General features: G+C 44.4%; 1 protein-coding gene across 3 annotated transcripts in view; it reads left to right on the top strand.

Annotated features, from left to right (window-relative positions):
• Nucleotides 1-18,394, top strand: part of LOC124045868 (protein kinase C and casein kinase substrate in neurons protein 1-like) — a 63,788-nt gene that overhangs the window by 22,746 nt on the left and 22,648 nt on the right. For all 3 annotated transcript variants that reach the window (XM_046365627.1, XM_046365628.1, XM_046365626.1), the window contains one exon: nt 15,406-15,535. In XM_046365627.1, coding sequence (XP_046221583.1) covers nt 15,473-15,535 — 63 coding nt within the window. In that variant the 5' untranslated portion in view covers nt 15,406-15,472. The remainder of the gene's footprint in view (nt 1-15,405; nt 15,536-18,394) is intronic.

Genomic DNA, 18,394 nt, shown 5'->3' with positions numbered 1-18,394 from the left:
GGTCGAGCGTCATAGGCAAGATGCAATAGATGGTATAAAATACAGTGTATATACATATGATATGAGTAATGTAAGATATGTAAACATTATTTAAAGTGGCATTATTTAAAGTGACATTGTTTAAAGTGACTAGTGGTCAATTTATTAAAGTGGCCAGTGATTGGGTCTTAATGTAGGCAGCAGCTTATCTGAGTTAGTGATTGCTGTTTAGCAGTCTGATGGCCTTAAGATAGAAGCTGTTTTTCAGTTACCTCGGTGGCAGCTTTGATGCACCTGTACTGACCTCGTCTTCTGGATGGTAGCGGTGTGAACAGGCAGTGGCTCAGGTGGTTGTTGTCCTTGATGATATTTTTGGCCTTCATGTTACATTGGGTACTCTAGGTGTCATGGAGGGCAGGTAGTTTGCCCCCGGTGATGTGTTGTGCAGACCCCACCACCCTCTGGAGAACCTTACGGTTGTGGGCGGAGCAGTTGCCGTACCAAGCTGTGATACAGCCCGACAGGGTGCTCTCGATTGTGCACCTGTAAAAGTTTGTCAGGCTTTTGGGTGACAAGCCAAATTTCTTCAGCCTCCTGAGGTTCAGCCTCCTGTTGCGCCTTCCTGTTGCGCCTTCTTCACCACAATGTCTGTGTGGGTGGACTATTTCAATTTGTCTGTGATGTGTACGCAGAGGAACTTAAAACTTTCCACCTTCTCCACTGCTGTCCCTTCGATAAGGATAGTGGGGTGCTCCCTCTGCTGTTTCCGGAATCTCCTTTGTTTTGTTGACGTTGACTGAGAGGTTGCTTTCCTGACACCACACTCCCGAGTTTCCTTACATTGTTGGCAATCAAGCCCACTACTGTTGTGTCGTCTGCAATCTTGATGATTGATTTGGAGGCGTGCATGGCCACGCAGTCGTGGGTGAACAGGGAGTACAGGAGGGGGCTGAGCATGCACCCTTGTGGGGCCCAAGTGTTGAGGATCAGCGGAGTGGAGGTGATGTTTCCTACCTTCACCACCTGTGGGTGGCCCATCAGGAAGTCCAGGACCCAATTGCACAGGGCGGGGTTGAGACCCAGGGTCTCCAGCTTGATGATTAGCTTGGAGGGTACTATGGTGTTGAATGCTGAGCTGTAGTCAATGAACAGCATTCTTACATAGGTATTCTTCTTGTCCAGATGGGATAAGGCAGTGTGATGGCGATTGCGTCATCTGTGGACCTGTTGGGGCGGTATGCAAACTGAAGTGGGTCTAGGGTGGCCGTTAAGGTGGATGTGATATGATCCTTGACTAGTCACTTAAAGCACTTCATGATGACATATGTGAGTGCTACAGGGCGGCAGTCATTTAGTTCAGTTATCTTTGCCTTCTTGGGTACAGGAACAATGATGGCCATCTTGAAGCATGTGGGGACAGCAGACTGGGATAGGGAGCGATTGAAAATGTCTGCCAGCTGGTCTGCACATGCTCTGAGGACGCGGCTAGGTATGCCGTCTTGGACAGCAGCCTTGTGAGGGTTAACACGTTTAAATGTTTTACTCGCGTCGGCCATGGAGAAGGAGAGGGGGGCTTAGCCGGCTCTGGAGGATCCAGGGATCCATAGGCTAATTGGAGGGCCAGACTGACAGACAGGTAGACGGACCTATGATCTCACTGAAATGAGAATCACATCAATAATAATGGGTGGGTCATAGCTTGTGAGTGATGTCATCTAGAGAACTGGACCAGCAGGTTGAAGTGTGGAATTTCATCTTTTACTTTCTCATCGGCCTATTGACATATTGAAAAATAAGTATTGTGAGTGTTATAGTACAAACAGTGAAGTAGATTCTCACTCTCGTGTTGTCTTGGCTCCGCTGGCTGAAACATTGTCTGTAGCATATCAAACAGATGTAATGCCTTTGCTGAGTCATGACATCTGATTATTATGCCTGATATAGATCTTATTGCCCAAAAGAATTACAGGGCAATGACTCTGACAGTACACAGAGAAACCCTGTGTCATGCGGGTGAAAGAGGACCCAAAAGCGACTTGGCGAAAACAGAGTCTTTAATCCAGTAAAGTAAATACAAACAAAAAACACAACTTTCACTCGAAATGACAGGACAAACTGGAGACTATCTTGAACAGCAGGTGAACAGCAGGTTGCCTCGGGAAGGCACTTGAACCAGACAGACTCAGACACCTGCTCACCACGCAGCATCTGAGGAAAACACGACACCTACAGGGCGATACACAAACACAGCACGGTGAATTCTAGACAAGGAACCGACAGGACAGGAACGGAACACAAAGGAAGAAATAGGGACTCTAATCAGGGGAAAGGATCGGGAACAGGTGTGGGAAGACTAAATGATTGATTAGGGGAATAGGAACAGCTGGGAGCAGGAACGGAACGATAGAGAGAAGAGAGAGCGAAGAGTGAGAGAGGGAGGGGGAGAGAGAGGGATAGAAAGAGGGAAAGAACCTAATAAGACCAGCAGAGGGAAACGAATAGAATGGGAAGCACAGGGACAAGACAAGATAATAAATGACAAAACATGACAGTACCCCCCACTTGGCGCACTCGAGGAGGAATCCTGGCGGAGGAAATCATCAATGAGTGAACGGTCCAGCACGTCCCGAGACGGAACCCAACTCCTCTCCTCAGGACCGTAACCCTCCCAATCCACTAAGTATTGGTGACCCCGTCCCCGAGAACCATGTCCATGATCTTATGTACCTTGTAAATAGGTGCGCTCTCGACAAGGACGGGAGGGGGGAGGGAAGACAACGGGGTGCGAAGAAAGGGCTTAACACAGGAGACATGGAAGACAGGATGGACCCCGACGAAGATGTCGCGGAAGAAGCCCCACAGCGACAGGATTGACTGGGAGACACGGAACGGACCAATGAACCGCGGAGTCAACTTACGAGAAGCTGTCGAAGAGGAAGGTTGCGAGTGGAAAGCCACACTCTCTGGCCGCAACAATACCTTGGACTCTTAATCCTGCGTTTATTGGCGGCTCTCACAGTCTGTGCCCTGTAACGGCAAAGTGCAGACCTCACCCTCCTCCAGGTGCGCTCACAACGTTGGACAAACGCTGAGCGGAGGGAACGCTGGACTCGGCAAGCTGGGATGAGAACAGAGGAGGCTGGTAACCCAGACTACTCTGAAACGGAGATAACCCGGTAGCAGACGAAGGAAGCGTTGTGAGCGTATTCTGCCCAGGGAGCTGTTCTGCCCAAGACGCAGGGTTTCTGAAAGAAAGGCTGCGTAGTATGCGACCAATCGTCTGATTGGCCCTCTCTGCTTGACCGTTAGACTGGGGATGAAACCCGGAAGAGAGACTGACGGACGCACCAATCAAACGACAGAACTCCCTCCAAAACTGTGACGTGAATTGCGGGCCTCTGTCTGAAACGGCGTCTAACGGGAGGCCATTTCTGAATACATTCTCGATAATGATTTGTGCCGTCTCCTTAGCGGAAGGAAGCATTTAAATGTGCATTAGAGAACCTATCGACAACCGTAAGAATCACAGTCTTCCCCGCAGACAAAGGCAGACCGGTAATGAAGTCTAGGGCGAAGACCATGGTCGAGAAGGAATGGGGAGCGGTCTGAGACGACCGGCAGGAGGAGAGTTACCCGACTTAGTCTGCGCGCAGTCCGAACAAGCAGCCACGAAACGGCGCGTGTCACGCTCCTGAGTCGGCCACCAAAAGCGCTGGCGAATAGACGCAAGAGTGCCTCGAACACCGGGATGACCAGCTAACTTGGCAGAGTGAGCCCACTGAAGAACAGCCAGACGAGTGGAAACAGGAACGAAAAGGAGGTTACTAGGACAAGCGCGCGGCGACGCAGTGTGCGTGAGTGCTTGCTTAACCTGTCTTTCAATTCCCCAGACTGTTAACCCGACAACACGCCCATAAGGAAGAATCCCCTCGGGATCAGTAGAAGCCACAGAAGAACTAAACAGACGGGATAAGGCATCAGGCTTGGTGTTCTTGCTACCCGGACGGTAAGAAATCACAAACTCGAAACGGTGGCCCAACGAGCTTGACGGGCATTAAGTCGTTTGGCAGAACGGATGTACTCAAGGTTCTTATGGTCTGTCCAAACGACAAAAGGGAGTTTGTTCCAACCACTGTCGCCATTCGCCTAGGGCTAGGATGGCGAGCAGTTTTGTTACCCACATCATAGTTGCGCTCAGATGGCGACAGGCGATGAGAAAAATAAGCGCAAGGATGAACCTTATCGTCAGACTGGAAGCGCTGGGATAGAATGGCTCCCACGCCTACCTCTGAAGCGTCAACCTCGACAATGAATTGTCTAGTGACGTCAGGAGTAACGAGGATAGGAGCGGACGTAAAACGTTCTTTTAGAAGATCAAAAGCTTGTTTGAACCGGACCACTTTGTTTTGTTGACGAAATTGAAACGCTAGAAATTAGGAAACCTTGCAACTCGACACGTGACCTTGGAACGGGCCAATCACTGACAGCTTGGACCTTAGCGGAATCCATCTGAATGCCTTCAGCGGAAATAACGGAACCGAGAAAAGTAACGGAGGAGACATGAAAAGAGCACTTCTCAGACTTTACGTGAGACAATTCTCTAAAAGGCGCTGTAGAACACGTCGAACGTGCTGAACATGAATCTTGACGGAGAAAAAAAAATCAGGATATCGTCAAGATAGACAAAAACAAAGATGTTCAGCATGTCTCTCAGAACATCATTAACTAATGCCTGAAAAACAGCTGGCGCATTGGCGAGACCAAACGGCAGAACCCGGTACTCAAAATGCCCTAACGGAGGGGCTGAGCATGCCCCTCTCTGATGCGCACGAGATGGTAAGCGTTACGAAGGTCCAACTTGAAAGACCTGGCTCCCTGCAGAATCTCGAAGGCTGATGACATAAGGGGTGATAATGATTCTTAACCGTTATGTCATTCAGCCTCGATAATCCACGGGGGCGCAGAGTGTCCTTCTTCTTAACAAAAAGAACCCATCAGAGGAAGAAGGCACTATGGTACCAGAGACACAGACAAATAATCCTCGAGAGCCTTACGTTCGGGAGCCGACAGAGAGTATAGTCTACCCCGAGGAGGAGTGGTCCCCGGAAGGAGATCAATACTACAATCATACGACCGGTGAGGAGGAAGGGAGTTGGCTCGGGACCGACTGAAGACCGTGCGCAGATCATGATATTCCTCCGGCACTCCTGTCAAATCGCCAGGTTCCTCCTGAGAAGTAGGGACAGAAGAAACGGGAGGGATGGCAGACATTAAACACTTCACATGACAAGAAACGTTCCAGGATAGGATAGAATTACTAGACCAATTAATAGAAGGATTATGACATACTAGCCAGGGATGACCCAAAACAACAGGTGTAAACGGTGAACGAAAAATCAAAAAAGAAATAGTCTCACTGTGGTTACCAGATACTGTGAGGGTTAAAGGTAGTGTCTCAAATCTGATACTGGGAAGATGACTACCATCTAAGGCGAACATGGGCGTAGGCTTCTCTAACTCTCTGAAAGGAATGTCATGTTTCCGAACCCATGCTTCGTCCATGAAACAACCCTCAGCCCCAGAGTCTATCAAGGCACTACATGTAGCACCCGAACCGGTCCAGCGTAGATGGACCGACAAAGTTACAGGATCTTGATGGAGAGACTTGAGTAGTTGCGCTCACCTGTAGCCCTCCGCTTACAGATGAGCTCTGGCTTTTACTGGACATGAATTAACAAAATGTCCAGCAACTCCGCAATAGAGGCACAGGCGGTTGGTGATCCTCCGTTCCCTCCTTAGTCGAGATGCGAATCCCTCCCAGCTGCATGGGCTCAGACTCTGAGCCAGAGGAGGAGATGGTTGCGATGCGGAGCAGGGAAACACCGTTGATGCGGCCCGGTGACAAGATCTACCCGTCGTTCTATGCGGATGGCGAGAGCAATCAAAGGAGTCCACATCTGAAGGAACCTCCCGGGAGAGAATCTCATCCTTAACCAGCGTGGTCCCTCCAAAAACGAGCACATGCTCTTCACTAGAGGCAGCAAGAGTGCTAAACTCAATAGAATAATCCGTTATGGACCGTTCACCTTGGCATAAGGAAGCCAGGGCCCTAGAAGCCTCCCTACCAAAAACTGAACGGTCAAAAACCCGAATCATCTCCTCTTTAAAGTTCTGGAACTTGTTAGAGCAATCAGCCCTTGCCTCCCAGATAGCTGTGCCCCATTCTCGAGCCCGGCCAGTAAGGAGTGAAATGACGTAAGCAACCCGAGCTCTCTCTCTAGAGTATGTGTTGGGTTGGAGAGATCTCAGTGATCACTCAGTGGGCTGCCCGGAGTAGCAAGGTGGGTTATTAACCCTAGGTTCTGGAGGCTCGGCAGGCCAGGAAGTAACAGGTGGCACGAGACGGACTCTGGAACTGTCCAGAGAGGTGGAAACCTGAGCGGCCAGGTTCTCCACGGCATGGCGAGCAGCAGACAATTCCTGCTCGTGTCTGCCGAGCATGGCTCCTTGGATCTCGAGGCAGTGTAACAGCAGCGTCTGAAGTCGCTGGGTCCATTCCTTGGTTTTCCTTCTGTCATGCGGGTGAAAGAGGACCCAAAAGCCTATTGAAAACAGAGTCTTTAATCCAGTAAAAAATACAAACAAAAAACACAACTTTCACTCGAAATGACGAGGACAAACTGGAGACTCGATCTTGAACAGCAGGTGAACAGCAGGTTGCCTCGGGAAGGCACTTGAACCAGACAGACTCAGACACCTGCTCACCACGCAGCATCTGAGGAAAACACGACACGACAGGGCGATACACAAACACAGCACGGTGAATTCAAACAAGGAACCGACAGGACAGGAACGGAACACAAAGGAAGAAATAGGGACTCTAATCAGGGGAAAGGATCATGAACAGGTGTGGGAAGACTAAATGATTGATTAGGGGAATAGGAACAGCTGGGAGCAGGAACGGAACGATAGAGAGAAGAGAGAGCTTGAGAGAGGGAGGGGGAGAGAGGGATAGAAAGAGGGAAAGAACCTAATAAGACCAGCAGAGGGAAACGAATAGAATGGGAAGCACAGGGACAAGACAAGATAATAAATGACAAGACATGACACCCTGAGCTCTTTCTTCACCCACGGGTTTCTGTGTATACACCTGCTCTTCAGCACAGCTGTAACCTTTACTCTGGCAAGGAAGTGGTCATTTCTGGAGGCGGAGGGCAAACCGTGTGTCCTTGTTCTTTCTGCATGAGGAGTTCTCTTTTCACAGAGAATATGAAAAGAACTGACAATATTATTTCATCGTCGAACAACAGTATTTAAAGGTCTCTCTCATAGTAAATCTGTCAGTGTGAGCCGCAATGACTGTAAATATTGTGTGTGACAAACTGCACTGCGTTACTGTGCGGCTGATTCAGCCATTGCTGTACTGTAACTGCAATATAGCTGCCCTGCCTGTGCTCCTCGGTGCTCCTGCTAGTGTCACGATTCATCACACAGTACAGAATGTTCCCTGGTTCAGATTGAGATGAGTAGCCCATCATCGAGGCTTTGAGGTTACATACTGCAGAAATGTGTTCAAAGTAAACACACTGTAGAAACACTGTACCTCTCTATTGCATACTTTTTCAAGTAGCAGGCACAGCCACACAAACCACACAAATTCAGTCTTAATGCCAACTGCTCATGATTATTGTGGCGTTATGACAGATTAAGACTGAAAAGTTTGAGCTGTTATCTATCATGTGCATATAAATTGGCCTCTGAGTTCAACCAGTCCCATCTTTCATGTGTAAAAGTCAAACTGATCACAGCACTCAACCTATGCAGGGGCAGCAGGTAGCTTAGTGGTTAGAGCATTGGTCTTGTAACCCAAAGGTTGCAAGAAAGAATCCCTGAGCTGACAAGGTAAAAAAAATATGTTGTTCTGCCCCTGAACAAGGTAGTTAACCCACTGTTCCTAGGCTGTCATTGAAAATAAGAATTTGTTCTTAACTGTAGTTAAATAAAGGTAACAAAATGCTGCTCCCTCTGAAGATTTACTCAACATGGTCAGAAGAGGGAATATTCAGAGGTGGGAATTAATGGAAATATATGCACATTAATATTAATACCATTTATATGTAGATGTGTTTTGCATTGGATATATTTACCATCTCATATGGAGACAAAAACATAAACCTTATCATACCTTATCATAAGTAGACATCATTGCAAATGATTAAATCCTTCCAATAGAAATTTAAAAAACAATTTAGTTACGAATTGAACTTAAATTCATTGAGTTGACTCTTCACATGGGATGATTTCACTGAACAACAAAAGTGAATATTGAATGATCCCCATTGCATCTCCCAAAAACGTTTTCAACATACATCTGTAAAATGATAGTCTAGAAACTAAAGCTTTGGTTGTCTTCCTCTCAGACTTCCATGTCTTCTCCCTGGACCTCCTCAATGTCCACCTCTTTAATATCAGACTCTGAGGCCTCATCTTCACTGTCACCTTCAAACCTTGTTGAGGATGGCTCGTTGTCAGTTTCAAAAAGCCTCAAATATGCCCGGATGGCCACCAATTTTTCAACCCTTGTATTGGTCAGCCTGTTGCATGCTTTGATATGTGTTCCCAAACAAGGACCAGTTGCGCTCTGAGGCGGCTGATGTTGGTGGGATTTGGAGGATGATGGAGGCAACAGTGGAAAGAGCCTCAGATCCACAAAGGCCCTTCCACCAGGTGGATGATGAGATATGTTGGCACAACTGCCATATTGCATCTCCATCCCAAAGCCCTTGCTTGGAAGTGTACTTCACCAGACTACCAAGAACCTTGCCCTCATCCAGGCCAAGGTAGCAAGACACGTTAGTGATGACACCATAGGCCTTGTTGATCTCTGCACCAGACAGGAAGCTCTTGCCAGCATACTTGGGGTCCAAATTGTACGCTGCGGCGTGTATGGGCTTCAGGCAGAAGTCTTCACGCTTTTTGATGTATTTCAGAACTGCAGTTTCCTCTGATTGGAGCAACAGTGAAGTGGGGAGGGCACTACGGATTTCTTCTCTTACATCTGCAAGCAGAGTCTGAACATCAGACAGGATGGCATTGTCTCCCTCAATCCGTGCAGTGGCTACTGCTATAGGTTTCAGGAGTTTCAGGCTGCTTACCACTCTCTTACAAAATACATTATCCAGGAGGATCCTCATGATGGGGCTGTCCATATCAGCAGACTGTGATATGGCCATTTCTTGGAGAGACTCCTTCCCTTCCAGGAGACTGTCAAACATGATGACAACACCACCCCAACAGGTGTTGCTGGGCAGCTTCAATGTGGTGCTCTTATTCTTCTCACTTTGCTTGGTGAGGTAGATTGCTGCTATAACTTGATGACCCTTCAAATACCTAACCATTTCCTTGGCTCTCTTGTATCCATTGTTTTCAGTGCCATGATGTCCATAAGGAACAGATTGAATGCATGAGCAGCACAGCCAATGGGTGTGATGTGAGAGTAGGACTCCTCCACTTTAGACCAAGCAGCCTTCATGTTCGCAGCATTGTCTGTAACCAGTGCAAATACCTTCTGTGGTCCAAGGCCATTGATGACTGCCTTCAGTTCATCTGCAATGTAGAGACCGGTGTGTCTGTTGTCCCTTGTCTCTGTGCTCTTGTAGAATAGTGGTTGAGGGGTGGAGATGATGTAGTTAATTATTCTTTGCCCACGAACATTAAACCACCCACCAGAGATGACTGCAATGCAGTCTGCTTTCTCTATGATTTGCTTGACCTTCACCTGAACTCTGTTGAACTCTGCATCCAGCAAATGAGTAGATGAAGCATGTCTGGTTGGGGGGGTTGTATGCTGGACGAAGAACATTTCAGAAATCTCTTCCAATACACATTGCTTGTGAGCATCAGAGGTGAACCAGTTGCATACACTGCTTGAGCAATATATTCATCAGCATTTCTCTGACTATGTTCCTCCATTGAGTCAAAAAAACGTCTGATTCCAGGAGGACCATGAGCTGTTTCTATCGATAAGGTGTCTGATTCATCATTTTCACCTCAAATAGAAGAAAAGGGACTTTTGTTTTTTGTGAGAGCTGAGGGAACTTTATGCACTTGTCCAGATGATTCCGCATTTTTGTTACATTCTTCACAATATGATTTGGCACAGTATTTTCAAATGTACGCAGCTTTTCCTTCTACATTAGCTGCAGTGAAATGTTTCCACACATCAGATTGTGCCCGTGGCATTTTCCTGTAAAGATGAGGAAAAAAACTACAAATACAATGCCATGTACAGGTAAATAGTTAAGCAGTTAGATTAAACAACTCCTTTGTATGATACATGTTTTAAAATAAAACATGTATGGAAACAGGTGAATTAACACTCCTCAGTTAGCAGGGTCAAGCAAGCTAAAACCCACATGGTAGCAAAAACTAACTAGCAGAAATTGTTAACAAGTTAGAAATGATTTACCCACACTTTGCTGTAGGCTACTATTTACTTGTTAACAAAAAATCATGTATAAAAAATCATGTATGTCGTATAAAATATATTCACCCCCACCCAGTATTGTAATCAAAAGTTACCAGAAAGCATGTAGTCCTTGGCTCAGACATTGTAGTTGTGTGGGCTCAATAGCCTCTCCTTAGTGTGCAAGAACTTGAGAATCAGCTGTACATGTGATGGAAGAGTGCACTGCACATGTGATGGAAGAATGCACTGTGCATGTGAAGGGTTTCAATTCCGTTGAATTGGGATAGTTTAACCAAAATATGCCACAAGACCTAGAATTGCCTTATGTGTATCCCAGAAAAAAAGTTTCACTTTTATAAGCAAACTTTTTTGATGAATTTAAGCAAATTTACCGGAAAGTTTCCGACCCTTTGCACCCCTAATGGTCAGAGTGTTACTTAGTTCACCAGGTGATTCCATTACATTACCAGTCAAATGTTTGGATGTTTCAAGAGTTTTTATTTATTTTGACTATTTTCTACATTGAATAATAATAGTGAAAACATAACAGCTATGAAATAACACATATGGAATCATGTAGTAACCAAAAAAGTGTTAAACAAATCTAAATATATTTTACATTTTAGATTCTTCAAAGTAGCCACACTTTGCCTTGATGATTTCCTTTTGACAACTTTGCACACTCTTGGCATTCTCTCAACCAGCTTCACCTGGAATGCTTTTCCAACAGTCTTGAAGGAGTTACCACATATGCTGAGCACTTGTTGGCTGCTTTTCCTTCACTCTGTGTTCCAACTCATCCCAAGCCATCTCAATTGGGTTGAGGTCGGGTGATTGTGGAGGCCAGGTCATCTGATGCAGCACTCCATCACTCTCCTTCTCGGTCAAATAGCCATTACACAGCCTCGAGGTGTGCTGGGTCATTGTCCTTTGGAAAAACAAATGATAGTCCCACTAAGCGCAAACAAGATGGGATGGCGTATCGAATGCTGTGGTAGTCATGCTAGTTAAGTGGGCCTTGAATTCTAAATAAATCACTGGCCGTGTCAACAGCAAAGCACCATCACACCACCTCCTCTGTGCTTCACGGTGGGAACCACACATGCGGAGATCATCCGTTCACCTACTCTGCATCTCACAAAGACATAGGGGCTGGAACCAAAAATCTCACAGTTGGACTCATCAGACCAAAGGACAGATTTCCACCGGTCTAATGTCCATTGCTCGTGTTTCTTGGCCCAAGCAAGTCTTTTCTTCTTATTGGTGTCCTTTAGTAGTGCTTTTTTGCAGCAATTTGACCATGAAGGCCTGATTCACACAGTCTCTTCTGAACAGTTGATGTTGAGATGTGTCTGTTCCTTGAACTCTGTGAAGCATTTATTTGGGCTGCAATTTCTGAGGCTGGTAACTCTAATGAACTTATCCTCTGCAGCAGAGGTAACTCTGGGTCTTCTTTTCCTGTGGCAGTCCTCATGAGAGCCAGTTTCATCATTGTGCTTGATGGTTTTTGAAACTGCACTTGAAGAAACTTTCTTGAAATTTTCTGTATTGACTGACCTTCATGTCTTAAAGTAATGATTGACGGTCGTTTCTCTTTTCTTATTTGAGCTGTTCTTGTCATAATATGGACTTGGTATTTTACTAAATATGTCTATCTTCTGTATACCAACCATACCTTGTCACAACACAACTGATTGGCTCAAACACATTAAAAAGGAAAGAAATTCTACAAATTAACATTTAAATCAAAAATCAAATCAAATGTTATTTGTCACATACACATGGTTAGCAGATGTTAAATGCGAGTGTAGCGAAATGCTTGTGCTTCTAGTTCCGACAATGCAGTGATAACCAACAAGTAATCTAACTAACAATTCCAAAACTACTGTCTTATGCACAGTGTAAGGGGATAAGGAACATGTACATAAGGATATATGAATGAGTGATGGTACAGAGCAGCATACAGTAGATGGTATCGAGTACAGTATATACATATGAGATGAGTGTGTAGGCAAAGTAAACAAAGTGGCATAGTTAAAGTGGCTAGTGATACATGTGTTACATAAGGATGCAGTCGATGATGTAGAGTACAGTATATACATATGCATATGAGATGAATAATGTAGGGTAAGTAACATTATATAAGGTAGCATTGTTTAAAGTGGCTAGTGATATATATAACGAGGCACACCTGTTAATTGAAATGCATTCCAGGTGACTACATCATTTCTATTTTATTTTAAATGTGAATTCTATTTAACACTTTTTTGGGGTTACTACATGATTCCATATGTTATTTCATAGTTCTGATGTGTTCGTTGTTATTCTACAATGTAGAACGTAGTACAAATAAAGAAAAATGATTGAATGAGTAAGTGTGTCCAAACTTTTGACTGGTACTCTATGCTAGATGGAGAAGTCAGCATAAGGCCAAACAGTCATAGGTTATCACCTTTACTCCTAAAAATTCCTTACTAACTTAGTAGGATCGTTCCACGAAATGAGTCACTTTTGACTGGTACTCTATGCTAGATGGAGAAGTAAGCATAAGGCCAAACAGTCATAGGTTATCACCTTTACTCCTAAAAATTCCTTACTAACTTAGTAGGATCGTTCCACGAAATGAGTCACTTTTGACTGGTACTCTATGCTAGATGGAGAAGTCAGCATAAGGCCAAACAGACATAGGTTATCACCTTTACTCCTAAAAATTCCTTACTAACTTAGTAGGATCGTTCCACGAAATGAGTCACTTTTGACTGGTACTCTATGCTAGATAGAGAAGTCAGCATAAGGCCAAACAGACATAGGTTATCACCTTTACTCCTAAAAATTCCTTACTAACTTAGTAGGATCGTTCCACGAAATGAGTCACTTTTGCGCCCCTTTGATATTTTAAGAAGAGATGTGGCACCAATATTGGTCTTTAGAAGCATGTTATATTGATTTAAGTGCCATTTAATATAGACCACAGACACAATTCAATAAAGTGCCCAAATCCAGCATATTGACATGTCCCTCTGTGCACTCTATCCACATTTCCACCATCATTGTAAAGCCCTAGTTTTGTGTTTAGTTAATGTGATTGGCGATTCATTTTAAGAAAAGAAAAACACCTGTCCATCATTTTAAGGTCAACCCTGTTACGTGAACTCTCATTTTAATATGGTGAAACTATTGTTTTGTAAATATCTAATAGTTAAATCATAGTGTAAAATCAGGTGAGCTGGTTCTAATCCTTTCAGCCATTGTCTGGTGTTTTGTGGTGGAAAACTGAAGTGTGTCGAGCATATCACAACCCTCTTATCCACGGATAGACAGACAAGATTTTTTTTTTAAATAACTGTTTTTTGTGAAGCTTGCATTCAATTGCCCCTCACTTTTGAACACAACAAGATTCCATTCCCCCTGTCACAAGGGGATTTATGGATAATTTCAGATTAAATCACCAACCCTGTTGTGGTCAACCCTGTTCGGCACTAAATAGGCACTTACTATAGATTTTTATTTATTTAACAGTCAGAATGGAAAAACATGTTTTTTATTAAGTTGAACATGTGCTCGTCATAACAGAATGTTAAAACTAGGTTAAATACATTTTATAAATCAACCAAGTTACACTACCCAAAAGGGACATATTTGTGGAATGACCTAGTAAGTGTCTTACTCTATGATAACTTCAAACCTGAGGTTTTTGTTCCATTTTTTATGTTTGAGGAAACATACCATAGCATGTTCTGTTCTAAATCAAGTGTAGGGGCTGTTGTTGGGCTGGTACACATTCTCCCGATTCTAGCTTTAATTAGTTTCCTACCTTGTTTGGGAACCATTTAACATGATTTAATGTAGTGTATCCCTCCATGTGGTTGCTGTTTTGCGCTGGGTAGTTGTTTTGGAGACTTCCATGCATGAAGGAGATGCCACTAAAGAACAGTTAATTGAGACAGTAAAGGAGAGCAAACTGAATTAGGTTTCAATTAGAGATCAATACCAGAATAAACGCTAACCAGTCTGTGCTATTTTATTCTTCGTGGGGAAGAATCGACCAGCCGTCAAAGGAATAGATACAAATCGTCTCAAATCTTTTGGAGAAAAGCCAGAAAGCACTATATGTTTTAGAGGGAGGAAGGGTTTACAAATGAATTGGCAGTTTAATCACATTGTTAGAAGGCACCTACAGTTATATAACCTTAGATGTTTATATGAAATCAATTAAAACAGGACTGCAATTTGTTTATTTTGGTCTCTTTTCTGATCTCTGGGCTGTGTAACTTCATGTAGACTTTTCAGAGGAAGATATAGTGAGTGTGTGTGAGTGGTGTGCGTTCCTGCCAGTCTGTCTGTGTTGGGTCTATGTGTGTGTCCATGTGTGTTAGTACAGTATGCATGTGTGTCTGTGTGCAGTGAGTATGGGTGTAATGTAGCACTCTTCCAGAAGGAACATGCCATGGGGCAGGGACAGTTTATGCTGAGCTACTGTACAGTACAATACAGGGTCAGAACTCCATGATTACAATGATCCTGTGGTGTGCTGTGGTTTCTGGGACATGCGTGTGAAAGATGGCCTTTCTGTTCCTTGGGGCCACAGAGCAGTGTGCATGGGGATAGAAGACCTATTTTAACTTCATTATTAGAACGGTCTCAGAGCCTCCAAAGGAAGCCATTTATCAGTGCTGCTCACTGATTGGCTATGGAAAACATATGGTTTCTGAATACCATATAAAGCCCAAGTATCGTATTTCAAAGCATATAATAAATAATGAATGTTGCAGGATGTTCTACTGTATTGTATTTTCTACATGTATATGTATTGCAATCTCTCTCTCTCTCTCTCTCTCTCTCTCTCTCTCTCTCTCTCTCTCTCTCTCTCTCTCTCTCTCTCTCTCTCTCTCTCTCTCTCTCTCTCTCTCTCTCTCTCTCTCTCTCTCTCTCTCTCTCTCTCTCTCTCTCTCTTCCAGTGTGTGAGGGACCCAGCTCTGCTGCTGCCACATTTAGGGTTTAGCCTGCTTTACCACAACCAGGAAAATGTCGGGGTCCTACGATGAATCTGCTGCTACTGCTGACGACGCTATGGACAGCTTTTGGGAGGTACTTCAGAAACACCATCCATACAGGTCATCTGGGCTATGAAGGGAAACCTATAGACCTTTATCAGCTAAGTCACACACAACAATCCCTCTTTAGGAAACATGAGTCATAGGATCACTGGCCACCATCATCCTCTCTGGTGAAAAAAATATTGACAACATGATACTATAGGTCACGTAATTTCATTTCTATGAGGATCAATAGGAATATGGTTGGTTAATCCAATACGTTGATGTTGTTGCACAGAAAATATCCAATTAGTGCTATGGAATTCACTATAGAGCACTATAGAGTCCCTTTTGTGTCGTCGTAGGAGGAGGGTCACAGAGACCGACTGACAGAGCCTCTCAGTTAGAAGCAGCACTGAGGCAGCCATTCAGCCCACATCCACCTGCCCTAAAATCTATACACGGCCAAGAAAGCTCTGGCCACAGCATACTGAATGGCATAAGGACTCTTGTAGGGCTAGATGTTTGGTTTAAAATGAAAAACACGTCTGACAGAAAACACAGCAAAAATACAAAACTGTATATTATCTATATACTGTAAACTCTTCTTAAAGGGACTTTGTTTTTGACACAGAGACTGTACCCCACACCAGTCCCACCCAGCCTAGGGCCCATCCTCGCTGAGTGGTCTTTGTCTGTGGGCTGCATTCCTGTCTCTGCCTCGTCCTGTCAGTGTCCTATCCCTGATAATCTGTCTGCCTGCATTAGAGCACAGTAAAGGATTATAGCAGTCAGTACACCAGCACACACACACACGCAGACGTGTGCGCGCACACAGAGGGGCACATACAAATACATGCGCGGGTCATTACAGTGCCTTCAGGAAAGACTTGACTTTTTCCACATTTTGTTAGGTTCCAGCCTTATTCTAAAATTGATTAAATTGTTTTTTATAAACTGTATTAATAGCTACAATAATGACAAAGCAAAAACTGTTTTTATACATTTTTGCTAAAAAATTAAATTAAATATCACATTTACATAAGTATTCAGACCGTTTACTCAGTACTTTGTTGAAGCACCTTTGGCAGCAATTATAGCCTCAAGTCTTCTTGGGTATGATGGTACAAGCTTAGGACACCTGTATTCAGGGAGTTTCTTCCATTCTTCTCTGCAGATCCTCTCAAGCTCTGTCATGTTGGATGGGGAGAGTTGCTGCACAGCTACTTTCAGGTCTCTTCAGAGATGCTCGTTCAAGTCCAGGCTCTGGCTGGGCCACAAAAGGACATTCAGAGTCTTATCCCGAAGCCACTCCTGTATGGTCTTGGCTGTGTGCTTAGGGTCGTTGTCCTTTTGAAAAGTGAACCTTTGCCCCAGTCTGAGATCCTGAGTGCTCTGTAGCAGGATTTCAAGGATCTCTCTGTACTTTGCTCAGTTCATCTTTGCCTCGATCCTGACTAGTCTCCCAGTCCCTGCCGCTGAGTAACATCCCCACAGCATGATGCTGCCACCACCATGCTTGAATGTAGGGATGGTGCCAGGTTTCCTCCAGATGTGACACTTGGCATTCAGGCACAAAGAGTTCATTCTTGGTTTCATCAGACCAGAGAATCTTGTTTCTCATGGACTGAGAGTCCTTTAGGTGACTTTTGGCAAACTCCAAGTGGGCTGTTGTGTGCATTTTACTGAGGAGTGTCTTCCGTCTGGCCATTCTACCATAAAGGCCTGATTGGTGGAGTGCTGCAGAGATTGTTGTCCTTCTGGAAGGTTCTCCCATCGCCACAGAAGAACTCTAGAGATATGTCAAAGTGACCATTGGGTTCTTGGTCATCTCCCTGACCAAGGCCCTTCTCCCCTGATGGCTCAGTTTGGCCAGGCAGCCAGCTCTAGGAAGAGTATTGGTTCCAAACTTCTTCCATTTTAGAATGATTGAGGCCACTGTGTTCTTGGGGACCTTCAATCCTGCAGAAATGTTTTGGTACACTTCCCCAGATCTGTGCCTCGACACAATCCTGTCTCGGAGCACTACGGACAATTCCTTCGACATCATGGCTTGGATTTTGCTCTGACATGCACTGTCAACTGTAGGACCTTTATAAAGACAGGTGTGTGCTTTTCCTTAATCACGTCCAATCAATTGAATTTACCAGAGGTGGACTCCAATCAATTTGTAGAAACATCTCAAGGATGATCAATGGAAACAGGATGCACCTGAGCTAAATATTGAGTCTTATAGCAAAGGGTCTGAATACTTATGTAAATAAGGTACTTCTGTTTTTTATTTTTAATCAATTTGCAAACATTTCTAAAAACCTGTTTTTGCTTTGTCATTATGGGGTATTGTGTGTATTGAGGACATTTACAGTGGCTTGCGAAATTATTCACCCCCTTGGCATTTTTCCTATTTTGTTGCCTTACAACCTGGAATTAAAATAGATTTTTAGGGGGGGTTTGTATCATTTGATTTACACAAAATGCCTACAACTTTGTAGATGCAAAACATTTTTTATTGTGAAATAAACAAGAAATAAGACAGAAAAACAGAAAACTTGAGCATGCATAACCCCCCCCCCCCCCCAAAGTCAATACTTTGTAGAGACACATTTTTGCAGCAATTACAGCTGCAAGTCTCTTGGGCATGTCTCTATAAGCTTGGCACATCTAGCCACTGGGATTTTTGCCCATTCTTCAAGGCAAAACTGCTCCAGCTCCTTCAAGTTGGATGGGTTCCACTGGTGTACAGCAATCTTTACATCATACCACAGATTCTCAATTGGATTGAGGTCTGGGCTTTGACCTAGCCATTCCAAGACATTTAAATGTTTCCCCATCGAGTGTTGCTTTAGCAGTATGCTTAGGGTCATTGTCTTGGTGGAAGGTGAACCTCCGTCCCAGTCTCAAATCTCTGGAA

This window comes from Oncorhynchus gorbuscha, linkage group LG10 (assembly GCF_021184085.1).
Source record: "Oncorhynchus gorbuscha isolate QuinsamMale2020 ecotype Even-year linkage group LG10, OgorEven_v1.0, whole genome shotgun sequence".
Lineage (NCBI taxonomy): Eukaryota > Metazoa > Chordata > Actinopteri > Salmoniformes > Salmonidae > Oncorhynchus > Oncorhynchus gorbuscha.
This window is presented reverse-complemented; position numbering and strand designations above follow the sequence as displayed.